The sequence below is a fragment of the Ovis canadensis genome, chromosome 14 (genome assembly GCF_042477335.2).
Source record: "Ovis canadensis isolate MfBH-ARS-UI-01 breed Bighorn chromosome 14, ARS-UI_OviCan_v2, whole genome shotgun sequence".
Classification (NCBI taxonomy): Eukaryota; Metazoa; Chordata; class Mammalia; order Artiodactyla; family Bovidae; genus Ovis; species Ovis canadensis.
Window position 1 is genome coordinate 59,077,731 of NC_091258.1, and position 19,961 is coordinate 59,097,691.

The window sequence follows — 19,961 nt, forward strand, 5'->3', positions numbered from 1 at the left end:
TAGGCTAGCATTTACTGAATGTTTCTTAACGCCTATGAAGTACTGGTATTATTCTCACTTTGCAGATGATAAAACTGAGGCCCCAGCATGTGGCCACCCAGAGGTCACATGGCTAGTGAAGTGGTGTGTGTGTTTAGTCACCCAGTCGTGTCCAACTGTGCTACCCTGTGGACTAGAGCCCACCAGGCCCCTCTGTTTGTGGAACTTTCCAGGCAAGAATACTGGAATGGGTTGCCATTTCCTACTCCAGATGATCTTCCTGACCCAGGGATGGAATCTGCATCTCTTGTGTCTCCTGCATTGGCAGGCAGATTCTTTACCGCTGTGCCACCTGGGAAACCCTTGAAACCAGGTCTGACTGATTTTAAAGCACGTGTCCTAATCACCAGGTTGCTGCTGCTGCTGCTAAGTCGCTTCAGTTGTGTCCGACCCTGTGCGACCCCAGAGATGGCAGCCCACTAGGCTCTTCTGTCCCTGGGACTCTCCAGGCAAGAACACTGGAGTGGGTTATAAGCCTTAAATGCCCCCGGCAGCTGTCCATCATGCTCAGCAGTGATTTCTAAACACTTTTTGTGAAAGGAAGCATTTTATCTGGGAAAATCTTATATAGAACCCCAGTCTGTAAAACAAATAAATGTTGTACAACTCCAGGTAAAGTGAGAGTAACGTCATAGATCCATGCCAGTTTAATTCTGGCTCCGTTTAGGCTGTGTGAGCTGAAACAAATTACTCATCTCTCTGAGATTCAGTTTCTTCATTTGCGAGATGGGATAAGGATACCAACCTAATAGCTTTGTTATGTGGATCAACTGAGACAATATATGCAACGCACTTGGCATGAAGCCTGGCTTGTGATGAGAACCAAGTTAGAGTGGCTGTTGTTGCAGCTGTGGCTGTGTTTGTTGCAGGAATCTCTTCACTGACCCCGGAATGAAGTGGAAATTTCTCAGCCTTGTATTCATGGCCCTCCACCATCTGACCCGACCTGAATTTCCAGCCTTCAGCACCTACACTGTATTACACAACCCCAATCCAATGTCCTGTTCTACCAGTTCTGCGTTTATGCTCTGCCCACTGGGGGAACCCTCCACAGTCCTCCTCCTTTAAAGTACACTTTAAAAAAATACTAATGAACCTGTTTGCAGGACAGAAATAGAGACACAGACGTAGAGGACTGATTTGTGGACACAGTTGGGGAAGGAGAGGGTGCGATGAATTAAGAGAGTAACATTGACATATTGACACTGCCATGTGTAAAACAGATAGCCCGTGGGAAGCTGCTGTATATCACAGGAGCTCAACTCAGTGTTCTGTGATGACCTACCGGTGGGACGGGGTGTGCATGGGAGGGAGGCTCACAAGGGAGGGGATATACCCATACATAAAGCTGATTTACATTGTTGTGCAGGGAAAGTCCCTTTCCTATGTTTTCCTTGAAGAAACATGGGAAATCCCAAGAGATTTAGTTGATTTCCTCTCCCTGGAATCCTTTACCAGGTTCTTCTATACTTTTTTTTTTTCCTGCAGACTGGGAGTTAGAGCTACAATGGATGCTAGAGTTTTAATTTGATTTGAAGTTGACTGTTGGCAAGAATACTTCATAGATGGTGATCTGTCTTTTCTCTTGAATCAGGTCTCCTCATCTTTCTTGTAGTATCTGGACAGATCCATGAGTCCACCGATTGTCAGCCTGATCCAGCCTTCTCAAGTTCCCTGCCAGTGTTTCTCCTGATGGTTTTAGCAGTCACTGATGCTAGCCTAGACCCATTCTTTTATTAAGTTTTGCAAAATTGTGATACTATAATTCTGTTAATCCTTCTGCATTTATTAGCTTCAAATTCTTGTGTAAAGAAAAACTATTTGCCCAGAGGTACATTTCCTACAGGGAAGAGAATAAACACTTGGTTCATTCCCTTTATTTAGCGGTTTTCAGAATAATGAATTTGGTCCCCAAGCAGCCTCTAAAGGTTACAGATGAGTTTGTTGGTCTTTTTTAACCCTATTATGAATTCTTCAATGCCTAGCTCCAAAGTAATTTCCCCTAGTTTTTTACCCTAACTCAAAAGAAATTTCTCCCTTCTGAATGTAAGCACATCTTTTCTAACGGTATCCAGGGCTTTCTACCACTTTCTCTTTATCTTCCACTGGATTAGAAGCTCCTGCACTTAACATAATGCCTCAGGCAGTGTTTCTCAAGCTTCGCGGTGCTTTCATTTGAATTTTATGGGGAGCTGCAGTGGGGAGGGGGAGCAGAGTCTTGGTTAAAATGCATATTCTGATTCACTGGCTCTGGGATGGGCTGAGATTCTGCTTCCTCACAAGCACCAAGTGGTGCCAATGCGGCTGGTCCAAGGAGCACACTTTGAGTAGCAAAACCGTATGGTGAATGTATGGGAAATTTCATTCACTCAGTAAGAAGTGCTCACTCAGACTAGTTCATGGGCTAGGCCCTAATACATTAAAATGCAGAAGGTTTTTTTGGTGGGTTTAATTTGTTTTATTAGAGTTTTTTTTTAATTTATCTTTTTGAATATATAATAGTACATATGGTAAAAAAAAAATTATTTTTCATAAAATCCAAAAGGGTACACAGTGAAAGTACATCAGCCCTCCCTCAAAGATGATCACTGTTACTTCTTGAATTTTATTCTAAAAGTACTTTATGCATGCATGCATGCTGAGTCATTTCAGTTGTGTCCGATTCTGTGAGACCCTATGGGCTGCAGCCTGCCGGGCTCCTCTGTCCATGGGATTCTCCAGGCGAGAACAGTGAAATGGTTGTTGTGCCCTCTTTCCAGGGATCTTCTCGACCCAGGGATCAAACCCTGCAGATATCTCTTGCATCTGTCTTCATTGGCAGGTGGGTTCTTTACCGCTAGTGCCACCTGCGAAGTCCAACTTCATACATACAAGAGCTACCATCTTTTTTTTAACATACTATTCCCCGCTCTGCCACTTTCTTTTTCCATTTTACTGTATCTTAGAGATTATTCTATATTTCAACATATATTTCTGCATCTTGTTAATGAGTAGCATAATGTCCACACAGAATGCATTTGTTGTTTCTATGAAATGTAGAGTGAAATGGCTTAGCTTCTTCCTTATCCTACACATTCCCCAGAGAGAACAGGTATCTTGTTTTCTGTTCTTTGAATCCTCTGAATTATCTTACCCATGTTGGTCCATCTTTGGCAATTTCATTTAATCTAGAGTACATACCAGAGAAGGTAATGGCAACCCACTCCAGTACTCTTGCCTGGAAAATCCCATGGACAGAGGAGCCTGGTAGGCTGTGGTCCATGGGGTCACCAAGAGTCGGACACTTACTGAGCGACTTCACTTTCGCTTTTCACTTTCATGCATTGGAGAAGGAAATGGCAACCCATTCCAGAGTTAGACATGACTGAAGCGACTTAGCAGCAGCAGCAGCAGCTGAGTACATACATCACCCATTTACAAAAGCATGTCTGCATTTTTTTTCCCTTCAGAGTCCAATCTTCCTAGACTCATGCTGCTGCTGCTACTAAGTCACTTCAGTCGTGTCCGACTCTGTGCAACCCCATAGACGGCAGCCCACCAGGCTCCGCTGTCCCTGGGATTCTCCAGGCAAGAACACTGGAATGGGTTGCCATTTCCTTCTCCAATGCATGTAAGTGAAAACTGAAAGTGAAGTCACTCAGTCGTGTCCGACTCTTAGCGACCCCATGGACTGCAGCCTACCAGGCTCCTCCGTCCATGAGATTTTCAAGGCAAGAGTACTAGAGTGGGGTGCCATTGCCTTCTCCGCCTAGACTCATAAATTGTTTCTTAACTCTGTAACCCCTCAGCACTCACAGATTACTCTTGTGTTAATAAAATATTCAGTTGTCCAAAAAGTTCGTTCGGGTTTTTCCATGCCATCCTCGGGAAATCCTGAACGAACTTTTCGGTCAACTCAAATGTTATTATGCAATACTGAATACATAAATGTGTATTATTGGTGGGGTTCAGTACGCACTATCCCCAAATACTCTGCCTTAGCATATTGAATATTTCAAGCTGAAGGAATCCAAGAAAATAGATGCAGGAAGGACTCTCTGACCTTCCCTAGAAGCAGGTCACAAGACCCTCATGTGTGAAGTGCCCTCCCTCCACCCAAGGGAAGAGATCATGCTTGCCTGCAAGATGGAGGGACCCCCAAGAGGAATATTATTGAACACACCTAAGTTTCCCCAGTTGACTGAGCCCATATCCCATTTGTCCTATCCCATTTCACCATGACTGACCACTCTTCATCAAACCTAGCACAAAAACAGACAAGCCTGACTGCTTCTTCAGGCTTCATTTATTTGTGAAGGCTCCCGTGTCACATAAAACTTATACTAAATACATTTGTATGCTTTTCTTTTGTTAACATGTCTTTTGTTTCAGAGACCTAGTCAAGAACCTGGAAGAGCAGAAGGAAAAGGTTTATTTTTCCTCCCCTCCAATATATTTAAGGAAAAAATAAAAACATTAATAATAGAAGCCTCTGTCACTTCCTACTGCCTCCAAGTATCCCCTCCCTGTCGCATGATGGTCTCTCTACCTACGAGGTAACTACCATCCTGAATTTTGCATTAATCATTCTCCAGTTTTCCTTTCTCAGTGGTTCTCAAGCCGTTAGAATCACCGAAAGAGCTTGTTAAAACATGAATTTCTGGGTTCCACCTCCCAGTTTCTGATACAGTAGATCTGGGGCAAGGCCCAAGAATTTGTGCCTCTTGTAAATTCTCATGTGGTGCCGATGCTGCTGATCCCAGACCTACACTTTGAGAACTGCTTTATCTCAAAGACACTCCTGCCTTCTATGTAATGGCAGCTTGTCTCTTTCCCTAAAACCTATTCACTCAATAAATATAGCTTAAGGACGTCCCCTTCTTCTTCCTCTACTCCATTTCCTATCACCCAATTTATGAGCGTTCAATCTTTGCTAAGTATTTTACTTGACTGTGGCATTTAACCAGTTTTCCATTTTTTCTTTCCCATTAATGATCCTGTTTATAAGTTGCTTCTTGTTTGTGTGTGTGTGTCAACTAGAATAACAGGTATAAACAGCATTTACATGTCTTACTCATCTAGACTTCAAGCTGTTTGGAAGCAGGAACCAAGTGAAGGGGTTCAGAACATGCCGTGTTCAAATATTCTGCATTGATGATTAATTATTGATTATTTTGAGCTGAGAACACTTATTAAACAGCAGATAACAGGAAGGGCTCTCTGACATCCCCCATACACACCTAAAAGCGAGTTGTAAATTTTTCCTTGAGAAAGGTACCCTCCCTGTACCAGGAAGAGAAGAACATTCTTATCATCAGAGACTGGGAGTTGACTCCAGTCTATATAAACAAACATACTAAAATAACCCTTATCTTCCACCAGTTCCCTTCACATACTTCCTAGTCACTGTCCCACAATTTATTGCCCCTAGTACAAGCCCCTGTGCTTTATCACATCCCCACAATTTATCATTCTTCTTGTTAAAAGGTGTGTACCATATAATCTTTAAGACCTAACCACTTCAGGTTTTCATTTTCCATCTGAAGATACCTGTGTATATGTAAACACAAATTAAATGTTTATGCCTTTCTCCTGTTAACCTGTCTCATGTCCATTTAATTATTAGGCCAGCCACAGAACTTAAGAGTGTAGAGGGAAGTTTTTCCTCCCCCATACACGAGTTTAATTTCCCTTTGTAGTCTACTTCTTCAAGTAAACTACAGGCCACAGTTTGCAAGTTCAGTTGCTTGTAAGAACCAAAAGGCAATGTAAATAAGTGAAATTTGCCATGTGGAACTTAGCTGAGACCATGTCCTATGTAAAGATGGCAGCTGTTACTCATATTTAAGCCAACTGAGGGTCCCTTGTCTCATTTTCCCAGTTTTCAAGAGAAACCAGAAATAACCCCAACTATTTCAACAGTTTAAATACATACAGCAGCCACACAAAGCACACAGATTCCAGACAGAGTATGTCTGCAGGAACCGAAACTGAATCCATTCCATACTTCTAGACCTTTGCGGTAAATGGGTGGATGGATGGTTGAGTGGGAGGGAGGGTGGGTGAGTGAGTGAGTAAATAATGAATCTGGGTCTTTACTGCAGTTCCCAAGGTTGTGGGGGAGGGAAGTGGAGAAAACAAGCAATTGTTGAGGACTTACTATATGCCTGGCCCTGTGCAAAGCGTTTTACATACCTTATCTCATTTGACCTTCATAACAACACTTCAAGGTAGTTATTATCATTCTTGTTTATTTCCACACTCATTTCACAGATAAAGAAAGGAGGCTTAAAATGACCCAGGGTCACACCACTAGTTTTCTTTCTTTATAACCTACATATATTTTATTTTTACTTTTATTTGCATTTATTTTTTGCAACATTTATTCCTGGGCCATAAGCTTTTGTTTCTGCAGTTTCTTATGGGATATCTGTTTCTTCTGTGCAACCTCCTCTTTTGGTTTAAGAACAATCTGTTCTTTTTCAGTAAGGATCCTCTGGGGTTTTCTGGGTCAAGTGAATAACACACCATTTTTAGACATCACCTCAGGCTTCCCTGATGGCTCAGATGGTAAAGCGTCTGCCTGCAACGCAGGAGACTTTGGTTCGATCCCTGGGTTGGGAAGATCTCCTGGAGAAGGGAATGGCAACCCACTCCAGTACTCTTGCCTGGAACATCCCATGGATGGAGGAGCCTGGTAGGCTACAGTCCATGGGGTTGTAAAGAGTCGGACATGACTGAGCGTCTTCACTTTCACTATCAGGCTGCTTACTGGGAAAGCTATAACCTACCTAATTTTTTAAGAAGGGATTTCAGATGGGCTCTTATGATTCAAGCTGGGTCCTGAGCCCAGAATCCCAGATAGCTCTGTTATACCAAATCACCACCACCAGAGGATTCAGGTTCTCAGGAGGCAGGTCAGGCAGGGTGCCAGATGTTCAGAGGGCAGCTTAGTTTCCTTGGGGATCTTACCAAGCTGCTCATCACTTCATGCTCCTCAAGGATGTCAGCCAGTGCTTAGGAGCTAAGACACAGGGGGTCTCTTGCCAGCCTGATATGCCCTTCCCACTTCATCCTATCTCACTACTTACTACCCTCTCTACTTCCTCTGTGTGTGTATGTGTGTGTGTGCACACACACACTCAGTCATGTCCAACTCTTTGAGACCCCAGGGACTGTAGCCTGCCAGGCTTCTCTTTCCAAGGGATTCTCCAGACAAGAATACTGGAGTGGGTTGGCATGCCCTCTTCCAGGGGATCTTCCCAACCCAGGGATCAAACCCACATCTCCAGCATCTCCTGCCTTGGCAGATGAGTTCTTTACCACTAGCGTCACCTGGGAAGCCCTTTCTACTTACCATCCTCTCAGAAGTCAAAATTTCTGCCTACCAGCCTTGGATCCCACTCCATCTTAATTCCTTTTGAGAGCCCAGTAAGATAAGGACAGAGATGCAGATGCAGGAGCTGTTTGTTTGGAAAATGTTTTATTGGAGTTACTGAGGCAGCAAGCAAAAGGTGATCATAGGATGGTGATCAGTAGCCCGCTCTTGCAGTGGCATCAGCAGCGCTGGGTTTCTGGGTCACTGGGCATCAGGAGTTGCACTCCTCAGTCCTTTCAGCTGAGAGAGAGAGGGTACAGTCAGATTGGAGACCCTGGGGCACGGGAAGCCAGGATCCTAAGGAAGTCCAGGATAGGGTGGGGTTCTGACAGAGAGGACTCACTGCTCTGGTCTAAGTTCCTATTCTCTTCTGAGTTATAGTGGCTGCAATTTCCCTTAGACTTATTTTGTTGTTGTTGTGTTTTAAATTTTTATTGCGGCATAGTTGATTTACAATGTTGTATTAGTTTCAGGTGTACAGCAATGTGAATCTGTTATACATATATGCACTCTTTTTTTAGATTCCTTTCCCATCTAGGCCATTACAGAGTATTGAGTAGAGTTCCCTGTGCTATACAGCAGGTCTTTATTAGCTATCTATTTTATTTGTAGTAGTGTGTGTATGTTAGTCCCAATCTTCCAATTTATCCCTCCCCTCCCTTACCCACTGGCAATCATAAGTCTATTTTCCATATCAGCAACTCTGTTTTTGTTTTGTAGATAGGTCATTGGTAGCTTTTTTTTAGATATCTCATATAAGTGATATCATGTGATATTTGCCGTTCCCTGTCTGACTTAGCTTTAGTCAGAAGAACGTTTAGCCCGCTTTCATTTCCTTACTCTCCTGCTCAGATCCTCTGCTTTTCCCCTCGCCCCCAGCCTCCTTTCTCTCCTAATGCCCACCTCCTCTTACCTTAGGAAAGGCATCCCAGTTGAGGAAAGGAAGTTTCCTTTTGATAGACTAAGACAGAAAATGAGAAAGAGAGTGATGTGTTACAGGTCAGGTGAACACGGATCAGTAAGCTCTTGTTGCAGAGTTCTCTGAAGTGGTGATGGTGTCATTGTCTTATAAATACAGTAAGAATGAATATTTTCTGAGCCTGTAATCTGTGCTTGCCTTGCACAGACTACTTTACAGGCACGATTTCACTTGGTCTTTGCAGCAATCTTTTGATTTCAGTACTGACATCATACCCACTTCACAGATGAGGAAACTGAGGCTCAGAGAACTGAAGACATTTGCGTGAGGGCACATAGGATGTGCAGGATCACGCACCACAGGCTCTACTTTCAGTTCTGCCATGGACTTAGCTTTCTTTTTTTTTTTTAATATTTATTTTCACTTAGTTATTTGGCTATGCTGAGTCTTAGTTGTGGCATGTGGGATCTAGTTCCCTGACCAAGGATCAAACCTGGGCCCCTTTTGCATTATCCACCGGACCACCAGGAAAGTCCTTGGCTTTAGCCTTCTAAATTTAGGTAAGTCACTCAACTTAGGACCTCATTTTCTTCCTGGAGGATGAGGATGAGGTTTGAATAAACCCTCGACTGATTAAGTTCTTACTTTTCAGGGATTGTCTTTGTGGGTCACATTAGGGAAACGAAGTGTGGCCACGACCGCCTCCCAGGGGAACTTTCTTTAGCTGGGCAGCATTCCAGCGGGACAGCTACTCCCTCCTAGAACCCAGGAAAGCACCAAAAGGGCTAGACCAGGATGTGTTGCCCCTACCCGGGGAAACAATCAGGAGAGAAAGGGCACCCAAGCTCTTACCTCAAAGAGAGCGTGCCAGTTCAGGAATTCATCGTTCTTGAAAGCCTTTGCAGAGAGAGAAAGGGACCAGAAGAGGGTCACTTCCAGGGAAGGACAGAGCTTAGCCCCTGGCCCTCTGGGAAGAGTGAGGGACCGAGGAAACCCTGCAAGCTCTCCACCCAGGCATCAGTCTCCTTGAGGATGGGAGTGTGTGTGGAGGCCACTCTAGAGAATGAAACTTACTGATCGCAACTTGTCAATGTTCAGGAACTGGGCATTAAAGGCCTAGGCAAAGAAGCAGGGTGTTAAGAAAGTTACTGGAGAACACTGAAGAGACAGGGGACAAACTCATAGTCGGACGGCGAAAACAGGTTGTTTACCTCGGGTCCTGCTGCATAATTACCAATGGTGGTCTCTTCCTGAAAAGTGAAGAAGAGAAAGGGGCTAAATGATAGCCTGATGGCAAATCACCTTCCCCAAAGCCTCTCTGCCCCTTGCCGCCCTCCACAGGCCAGCCCCATTCTCCATCCCGGGGGGCCTCAGTTAGCCCACTCTGTCCCAGCATGGTGGCGAACGGTAGACAGATATACAGGTGACAAGAAAGGGATTGGAGGGTGGCATGAGGGAGGCAGAGAGTTCGGAGCCCAAGCCTGCATCCCTTGTACGCAGCAGGAGGAGAGGGTGGAGAAAAGAGGACTCCTCCCAAGAAGAACTGGCTTGTGTGGTTCTGTGGTAGGCTCGGGGTGTTCTTGAGACACCCCCACTTAACCCACAAAGCTGGGTGCGGGAGATTAGCAGGCAGGTGGGACCCCTTTCTGCCTTTAGTTGATGGAGCTTGGTTTGCTTTGTGACTTGATTGCCACCAGAGTCCCGGTCTCCATCTCTCTACTCCAGCTGGTACAAGCCCCCATCCCCGGACCTCAGTGCCTCCAGTCTGTCACCCTCCCCAACTCAGCTGCCCAGCTTCACCCCCCCTTATTTCTTCCTTCCCACAACAGCGGTCACAAACAGTAGCCCACAGGCTAGACCCAAATTTTGACATCGCATCGTAATTTGGCTTGTTTGTTTTTTAATTTGAATTAAACATTTTTAATTAGTAAGAGTTCATAAATCAGATTTCCAGGTTCTCTGGAAAACTTTTCAACTCCGGCCACACTGGGTACCTTTTCCCACTTAGCAGCAGGCAGGTGGCATATGGACTGTCCTTTTTGAGCTGGGGTAAGTTCGTGTCACCTCCCCTTTTGCTCCCCAACGACATTTGCTCCCATCCTACGCAGTGGAGTCGTTGACTTTCATATCCAGCGTGGACATTCTCCCCCAACAGTGGGATAAGGTGGGAAGAGAGGGACCTCAGGGGTTTTCCTGAGGTCAAAAAAAGGTGTGGTTGAACCCAGATGACCAGCCTCAGCCCCTGTCCCCTCTCAGGATGTCCAGCCTCCACCCCACACTTGACCATCCTTTCCAGAAACATAAGCCTCTCTGCCCCTTCCCAGGAATGCTTTGTCTCCTTCCTCCTGTCTTCCCTTCCTCAGAGACCCAGCTTCCCCTTCAGCCCCTGGGAATGGCCAGAGGTAAGAGCCACTTCTCCAGTAACGGATGGAGGATAAAGAAACTGAGGAGTAAATCAGCTAATAAGAGAAGCCAGGTGACATTGCTCACCTCAGAGCTGGCCAGCGCCGCCCCCTGAGCAGAGTGGAGTGCCAGGACAGAGAGAAGAACGGCCACGGGAAGAACGGGGATCTTCATGATGGCAAGTTTGGGGTGCTCTGAGACAAGGCAACCCAAGGCTTGCCCTTTATATTCCCAGGGAGACAGATCTGAGCAGAACTGGGGTCCCCGCCCCACTGACTCACCTCCAGATCCTATTGCCCACCCCTGGGGCTCTGGGAAGGGGAGGTGTGGACTGTTCCCTACTTACCTTGGATTTCTCAATTCACGTACTGCCCTGGGCACTACAAAGGTGAGCCAGCAATGGGGTTCTTCATGCAAACAGAGCTGAGATGGAGACAGGTTGGACCTGTCCCTCCAAGTGATTGGCAGTGGCACCCAAGCAACCTGTCCTTTCGTCTTTGTCTCCTTTCCTTGTAGCTCTTGGTTCCTCGTTTATAATTCAGGCTTTTTCCCACCCTATCCAATTCTGTCTAAACTCCCTACACTGTCACTGAAGGCCTACCAGGCTCTGGCCTCAACCCAGCTTTCTAACTTTTTCTTCCTTTCACTCCCTTTGCACATACCTCATGTTCTGGCCAAACTGAACTCCTTACCAAAACTACCCTTTTACTCCCTCCTCCAAGCAGCTGCCCATGCTGCTGCTACTGCTGCTAAGTCGCTTCAGTTGTGTCCGACTCTGTGTACCCCCATAGACGGCAGCCCATGAGGCTCCCCCTTCCCTGGGATTCTCCAGGCAAGAGCACTGGAGTGGGTTGCCATCTCCTTCTCCAATGCATGAAAGTGAAAAGTGAAAGTGAAGTCGCTCAGTCGTGTCCAACTCTTAGCGACCCCATGGACTGCAGCCCACCAGGCCCCTCCGTCCATGGGATTTTCCAGGCAAGAGGGCTGGAGTGGGGTGCCATTGCCTTCTCTTCTCTCCACTTTTGTTCTCAGAACCCAACACCCATCTTAGATAAAGCTTCCTTGATATCTCTCATCACCTGTTATCCCTGACTCCAAAACTTTTCCCTCCCTCCTCAGAACTGCCATAGCAGTTCATTTGTATCTCTCTGGCATGGTACCTAGAGTCACTTCTGTTCTTCCCTCTTAGAATGTCAAGTTCCTTGAGGTCAAGGACTATATCTTGATCATCTTTATATCCCCCAGCACCGCGCCTTAGAATGGAGCGAGATTCTACAGATGCTAGATTAAGCGTCTTAGAATATAAACATCCTTCCACCAAGTTGTACACTTTCTTCCTCTGTCCACCTTTTACTCTTGGATCTTCAGAGAGGTAACTATCTTGACCTTAGACAGAGAACTGAGAAACACAGGAAAGCAAAAACAGGTCTTAGAGCTACCCAGTTGGAGATGGGCTCTAGGTGCTAAACTTTGAGTGCCTACACCATTTCGCTGAGCTGATTCTGTTCCCCACCCCACTCCCCCAGCTTGGAAGTTGTATCATCTCAAAGCAACAAACCACCCTCATCAAGCAGCCTTCTCTGCAGCGAGGTTCAGGCAGCCCAACCAGTTCCTGATGTAACAGGGAGGTTCTGGAATGAAGATGGGTGCTGCCTGGACAAGGCAAGATCTCCTTTAAGAGTGGGCTCTTAGGACTTCCCTAGTGATCCAGCGGTTAAAACTGCATCTTCCAGTGCAGCGGGTGTGGGTTTGATCCCTGGTCTGAGAGCTCTGATCTCACAAAACTTATGGCCAAACAACCAGAACATAAACAATAGAAGCAGTATTGTAACAAATTCAATAAAGAGTTTTAAAATGGCCCATATCAAAAAAAAAAAAAAAAAAAAACCTTTAAGAAAAGAAGACTGGGCTCTTTACCCCAGCCTGATGGGCTTCACAGAGATAGCAGGCGTAGTGGGGGAGGGCTGGGTCTTTCTCAGCAACAGTCTCCTTGAACCCCAGAAGCTGGAACATCGGTTTAATTCTCCTCCTGTCCCCACACCCCAGTCCCCGACATCCTGCCCCTCTTTAGCCTCAGGAAGCCTCCTCTGTCTTTCTAACAGCACCTCCCCCTCTGCAGAGCTGTCTGAGGAGACAGTGTTTGAGAAACCATCCAGCACGGATGACCAGGTCACCATGCATGTCACGCAAGGTTGGTGCTCGTGGAGGGGACAAGTGAGAAAATGACAGATGGGTGGAGCACCTCCCAAAAAGGTTTTCTGGAGGACATGAGTTTTTTAATGCGTAATGAATTCTTACCAGCTAATTAACAGGGCCTGAAGGAGCTCGTTAACCACCGTTCTCTCAGCATAGGGTCAACAGTGAATGAAGCTGAATGAACAATGAACCAACTGGGACTTCCTCGGTGTTCCAGTGGTTAAGAATCCCCCTTCCAACGCAGGGGACACAGGTTCAATTCCTGATCGTGGAACTAAGATCCCACGTGCTGCAGGACAACTAAGCCCGTGAGCCACAACTGCAGAGAAGCCTGCACACCCAAACAAAAGACCGCACATGCTGCAACTAAGGCCCAAAGCAGCTGTAAATAAAAAATACATAAATAATAATGAAGAATGACCAAAATGAAGACTCGACCAAGGAGAGCCGATGTGATGTAAAGAAGTCCCACCAGACCTGCTAACGAAGGAACACTTCGGCCTGGATCACCTAGAAAAACAGACCAGCCCAGCACCATCACCTCTCCGGCTCCAGAGAACTTTTGCAACAAACTGATTTCCCTGTTTTCCTTTCCACCTCATGCAAATGCTGCTAATAATAACGTGAGCCAGTTTATTGATGTCCTACTCTGTGGCAGGCCTTGCGCTAAGCGCTCGAAGTGCGTGATCTCACTGAAATCCCACAGAGCTCCTGTGAGGCGGGTATTACAATTATCTACCGTCTGTAGGCAGGAGAATCACAGCACACGGAGGTTAAACCGCTCACCCTTGGTCGCACAGCCAGGGCGTGGTGAGGCCAGCATTACAACCCCAGATTCCAGAGCCGGCACCTGTATCACTCCTTTCCTGTACTGTGTCTTGCAGGGGGTCTCAGCCTGCACACCTAGAGCCTTGTAGGAATTAGACCCACACCCTGAGAGCTGGGGGGCAAAGCTGCAGGGAACCCCTACTAGTCCTCTGCAACAGGTGTCCTGTTTTTTAATTTTTATTTGCTTAATTTTCGGCTGTGCTGGGTCTTTGTTGCTGTATGGACTTTCTCTAGTTGCAGCGAGTGGGGGCTACTCTAGTTGTGATGCGCAAGCTTCTCTTTGCGGTGGTTTCTCTTGTGGCAGAGTACAGGCTCTAGAATGCACGGGCTCAATCACTGTGGCCCATGGGCTTAGTTACTCCAAAGCATGTAGGATCTTCCTGGACCAGGGATTGAACCAGTGTCCCCTGCATTGGCAGGCAGATTCTTAATCGCTGGACAACCAAGAAAGTCTCAAGTGTCCTTTTGTGGTATGTGGCCTGCACAGCCATAGACGGCAACTCTGAGCAGGCATACATTAATTTCAGCAAATTAAAATGCAATCTCAAAAATGACAGAATGATCTCTGTTCATTTCCAAGGCAAACCATTAAATACACAGTAATCCAAGTCTATGCCCCAACCAGCAACGCTAAAGAAGCTGAAGTGGAACAGTTTTATGAAGACCTACAAGACCTTCTAGAACCAACACCCAAAAAAAGATCTCCTTTTCATTATAGCGGACTGGAATGCAAAATTAGGAAGTCAAGAAATATCTGGAGTAACAGGCAAATTTGGCCTTGGAGTACAGAATGAAGCAGGGCAAAGGCTAACAGACTTTTGCCAAGAGAATGCACCACTCCTAGTAAACACCCTCTTCCAATAACACAAGAGAAGATTCTACACATGGACATCACCAGATGGTCAATACCAAAATCAGATGGATTATATTCTTTGCAGCCAAAGTTGGAGAAGTTCTATACAGTCAGCAAAAACAAGACCAAGAGCTGACTGTGGCTCAGACCATGAACTCTTTATTGCCAAATTCAGACTTAAATTGAAGAAAGTGGGGAAAACCACTAGGTCATTCAGGTATGACCTAAATCAAATCCCTTATAATTATACAGTAGAAGTGAGAAGTAGATTCAAGGGATTAGATCTGATAGACAGAGTGCCTGAAGAACTATGGACGGAGGTTTGTGGCACTGTACAGGAGGCAGGGATCAAGACTATCCCCAAGGAAAAGAAATGCAAAAAGGCCAAATGCTTGTCTGAGAGGGCCTTACAAACAGCTATGAAAAGAAGAGAAGTGAAAGGCAAAAGAGCAAAGGAAAGATATACCCAATTGAATGCAAATTTCCAAAGAATAGCAAGGAGAAACAAGAAAGCTTTCCTCAGTGATCAATCCAAAGATATAGAGGAAAACAATAGAATGGGAAAGACTAGAGATCTCTTCAAGAAAATTAGAGATACCAAGGGAACATTTCATGCAAAGATGGACACAATAAAGGACAGAAATGGTATGGACCTAACAGAAGCAGAAGATATTAAGAAGAGGAGGCAAGAATACACAGAAGAACCATGCAAAAAAAAAAACTTCACGTCCCAGATAATCACGATGGTGTGATCACTCACCTAGAGCCAGACATCCTGGAATGTGAAGTCAAGTGGGCCTTAGGAAGCATCCCTACGAACAAAGCTAGTGGAGGTGATGGCATTCCAATTGAGCTATTTCAAATCCTAAAAGATGATGCTGTGAAAGTGATGTACGCAATATGCCAGCAAATCTGGAAAACTCAGCAGTGGCCACAGGACTGGAAAAGGTCAATTTTTATTCTAATCCCAAAGAAAGGCAATGCCAAAGAATGCTCAAACTACCGCACAATTGCACTCATCTCACATGCTAGTGAAGTAATGCTCAAAATTCTCCCAACCAGGCTTCAACAGTACGTGAACCGTGAACTTCCAGGTGTTCAAGCTGGTTTTAAAAAAGGCAGAGGAACCGGAGATCAAATTGCCAACATCCGCTGGATCACTGAAAAAGCAAGAGAGTTCCAGAAAAACATCTACTTCTGCTTTATTGACTATGCCAAAGACTTTGACTGTGTAGATCACAATAAACTGTGGAAAATTCTGAAAGAGATGAGAATACCAGACCACCTGACCTACCTCTTGAGAAATCTGTATGCAGGTCAGGAAGCAATGGTTAGAACTGGACATAGAGCAACAAACTGGTTCCAAATAGGAAAAGGAGTACATCAAGGCTGTATATTGTCACTCTGCTTATTTAACTTAAATGCAGAGTACATCATGAGAAATGCTGGACTGGATGAAGCACAAGCTGGACTCAAGATTATTGGGAGAAATATCAATAATCTCAGATATGCAGATGACACCACACTTAAAGCAGAAAGCAAAGAACTAAAGAGCCTCTTGATGAAAGAGGAGAATGAAAAAGTTGGCTTAAAACTTAACATTCAGAAAACTAAGATCATGCCATCACTTCATGGCAAATAGATGGGGAAACAGTGGAAACAGTGACAGACTTTATTTTTGGAGGCTCCAAAATCACTGCAGATGGTGACTGCAGCCATGAAATTAAAAGATGCTTGCTCCTTGGAAGAAAAAGTATGACCAACCTATACAGCATATTAAAAAACAGAGACATTATTTTGTCAACAAAAGTCGGTCTAATCAAGGTTTTGGTTTTTCCAGTAGTCATGTGTGGATGTGAGAGTTGGACTATAAAGAAAGCTGAGAGCCAAAGAACTGATGCTTTTGAACTGTGGTGTTGGAGAAGACTCTTGAGAGTCCCTTGGACTACAAGGAGATCCAACTAGGCCATCCTAAAGGAAATCAGTCCTGAATATTCATTGGAAGGACTGATACTGAAGCTGAAACCCCAATACTTTGTCTACCTGATGCGAGAAACTGACTCATTGGAAAAGACCCTGATGCTGGGAAAGATTGAAGGTGGGAGGAAAAGGGGACGACAGAGCATGAGATGGTTGGATGGCATCACCAACTCAATGGACGTGAGTTTGAATAAACTCTGGGAGTTGGTGATGGACAGGGAGGCCTGGCGTGCTGCAGTCCATGGAGTCCCAAAGAGTTGGACACAACTGAACAACTGAACTGACTAACTGAAGCTGTGTTCTTATCAACTGGAAACAGAGAACTAAGATTAAATGGTCCTCACTGAGCATATGCCCCAGAATGAAATTGTAATTGACTCAGATTCCAGATGCCTCTTATAGTTTGAGCATTTTGCCACACCAAGGGTGTGTTTAAAGATAGTCTTCTAGTGTTTAAAGATAGGTGCTTTTATATAATGCCTCTAAACACAAGCCTATTGTTTCATGTGCACAACCCAAGAAATTCCATTCACGTTCTGGAGAAAAACAAATTGGGTGTGCCACATTGAACTCTGCTCAATGTTACGTAGCAGCCTGGACGGGAAGGCAGTTTGGAGGAGAATGGTTACATGTATACATACGGCTGAGTCCCTTTGCTGTCCACTTGAAACTACCACAATGTTGTTCATCGGCTATACTTCAATATAAAATTAAAAGTTAAAACAAAAACAACTGGCCGTGCCAGACTTATGATTATTTCCATTTGACACCTTCTTGGTCAGGAAGCAACAGTTAGAACTGGACATAGAACAACAGACTGGTTCCAAATAGGAAAAGGAGTATGTCAAGGCTGTATATTGTCACCCTGCTTATTTAACTAATATGCAAAGTACATCATGAGAAACGCTGGACTGGAAGAAACACAAGTTGGAATCAAGATTGCTGGGAGAAATATCAATAACCTCAGATATGCAGATGACACCACCCTTATGGCAGAAAGTGAAGAGGAACTAAAAAGCCTCTTGATGAAAGTGAAACAGGAGAGTGTAAAAGTTGGCTTAAAGCTCAACATTCAGAAAACGAAGATCATGGCATCTGGTCCCATCACTTCATGGGAAATAGATGGGGAAACAGTGGAAACAGTAGCTGACTTTATTTTGGGGGGCTCCAGAATCACTGCAGATGGTGACTGCAGCCATGAAATTAAAAGATGCTTACTCCTGGGAAGAAAAGTTATGACCAACCTAGATAGCATATTCAAAAGCAGAGACATTACTTTGCCGACTAAGGTCCGTCTAGTCAAGGCTATGGTTTTTCCAGTGGTCATGTATGGATGTGAGAGTTGGACTGTGAAGAAGGCTGAGCACAGAAGAATTGATGCTTTTGAACTGTGGTGTTGGAGAAGACTCTTGAGAGTCCCCTGGACTGCAAGGAGATCCAACCAGTCCATTCTGAAGGAGATCAGCCCTGGGATTTCTTTGGAAGGAATGATGCTAAAGCTGAAACTTCAGTACTTTGGCCACCTCATGTGAAGAGTTGACTCATTGGAAAAGACTCTGATGCTGGAAGGGATTGGGGGCAGGAGGAGAAGGGGACGACCGAGGATGAGATGGCTGGATGGTATCACTGACTCGATGGACGGGAGTCTGAGTGAACTCCGGGAGTTGGTAATGGACAAGGAGGCCTGGCGTGCTGTGATTCATGGGGTCGCAAAGAGTTGGACACCACTGAGTGACTGAACTGAACTGATTTTCAAGGGTAATTTTGGCTTTGCAAGATTTATGATCTAAATGCTGATCTAGAGTCTAGTGTCCCTCTCTCCCAGCTGTCTCCCCTTCTCCCATTTAAACTGCCTCAGTGAGTTTGTGTTTCCCAAGTGTCCAGTGTCCAGTGGTTGGGCAGGTTGGGAAGAGAGGCATAGGAGGATCCTCATTGGCAGAGAGAGTCCCCACAGTTCAGTTAATGGGACCCTCAGCAGGAGAATCTTCCCAGGTTCAGCCTTGCTCTGGCTGCTTCCCATAGGGTAAGTAGAGTCAGGCAGAGTCACCGAGGCTGCCTCCGTGTCACCCCAACCCCAAGTCTGGTTGACCTCCTAGTTCTCACTCCGAGAATAGCAGTAAGCCCCTGTTTTCCCACAGGCCTTGGCCCACTCCGCCCCAAATCTGCCAGAACTTGAGTGTGGGTGAGAGGCGAGGCCCAACCCTGATTGCTACATTACAGACACACCTAGGGGCTGGGAGCCAGCCTCCCTGGGCTCAGGGAAGGGCTGCATGCTAGGGTCTCTGGGTCTTGGGGAACATCGAAGTGAAAAGCCTAGAATCCTTGGAGAGAAAGGGGGCCAGGGTATGAGGTGTGGGGCATGGAGAGGCAGAGCCCAGGGCATCCCTATCCCATCCTTTCCTCCCTATGTCGGTGTGTGGTCACACCCAAGAATGCAGTCACGTTGCCCAGCAGGTCTGGCTTCTTCCCTTGCCGCCCACCCTCTGCTCTGTGTACACTTTGCTTACACTTCTCCCAGGAAGACTTCCTAGATGCAGCCCATTAATTCTTTTTTTTCTTTTTCAAGAAATAAAGTTTTATTTCATTATGATAGATTCAAACCAAGGTTATAAAACCCCGAGGATAATGACTAATACATTCCGTGAAAAGATTTTGTTACTGCTTGACAGTGGCCTGTGCTAGACAGATAGCAGAATTACGTTTGTTTTTTCAAAAATATCAAATGATGACTGAATTGGGAAATTTTCATGCAGTTCTCATGGATGAATATTCCCAGAATACGGTATCAAAGCTGACCAACTTGGAGATAGACCATCTCATTCACCTACTTTATCTCAATACTTCTTATACCTTATAAACTACGTTCACAAGTGGCTGACAGAGGCTAAGACTTTGTTGAACCCACTTAATGCTGACCCCTCTTCCATTCTCTAATTCCCAAATGTTTATTAAGCAGCTTTTTTGGTTCTTAGTGCTGAAGATTCGAGATGGACAGAAACCTGTCCTATGAAGCTTCTGTTCCATTAAAGGAGACAGATTATAACCTAACAAAAAAATTAAGAAACAAGATCATTTCAGAGGATGACAAGCTCTGTGAAGAAAATAAGACCAGGTGATGTCAGAGTGGTTGGGGAGGTGTCCTTGGTTAACCTGGCTTGGGGATTTGCATTTAGACCAAAAGTCATTAAGGTTTTAGCCTTTCGATGATCCGGGGTTTCAGGGACAGGTAACAGCAGTGTTCTTTGGGAGACTGTCCAAGCACATCTGGGTTGACATTGGACAGAGAGACCAGAGCCAGAACAAGCTGAGCCGTGCTCAGGGGTTGAAATTTTATTCAACGGTTAATTGAATTTGTGGGCTTTCCTGGTGGCTCAGCAGTAAAGAAC

General features: G+C 45.3%; 1 protein-coding gene across 2 annotated transcripts; it reads right to left on the reverse strand.

The window, feature by feature from the left end:
• Positions 1-7,524: 7,524 nt before the first annotated feature.
• On the reverse strand, positions 7,525-10,901 carry KRTDAP (keratinocyte differentiation associated protein). 2 transcript variants are annotated; one of them, XM_069550683.1, is made up of 6 exons: positions 10,806-10,901; positions 9,527-9,565; positions 9,390-9,431; positions 9,168-9,212; positions 8,310-8,357; positions 7,525-7,636 (listed from the first exon to the last, which is right to left on the reverse strand). In XM_069550683.1, the coding sequence occupies exons 1-6, from the start codon at positions 10,890-10,892 to the stop codon at positions 7,598-7,600; spliced, it is 300 nt and encodes a 99-aa protein (XP_069406784.1). In that variant the 5' UTR covers positions 10,893-10,901; the 3' UTR covers positions 7,525-7,597. The 2 variants fall into 2 exon arrangements, with proteins under 2 accessions (XP_069406784.1, XP_069406785.1); XM_069550684.1 differs by lacking the exon at positions 9,390-9,431.
• Positions 10,902-19,961: the final 9,060 nt, after the last annotated feature.

Coding starts and splice junctions, on each gene's coding strand:
- KRTDAP (XM_069550683.1), bottom strand. CDS start 10,892: ATGAAGATCCCCGTTCTTCCCGTGGCCGTTCTTCTCTCTGTCCTGGCA. Junction 9,566..10,805: donor CGGCGCTGGCCAGCTCTGAG/GTGAGCAATGTC, acceptor TTCACTTTTCAG/GAAGAGACCACCATTGGTAA. Junction 7,637..8,309: donor ACTGGGATGCCTTTCCTAAG/GTAAGAGGAGGT, acceptor TCTCTCTCTCAG/CTGAAAGGACTGAGGAGTGC.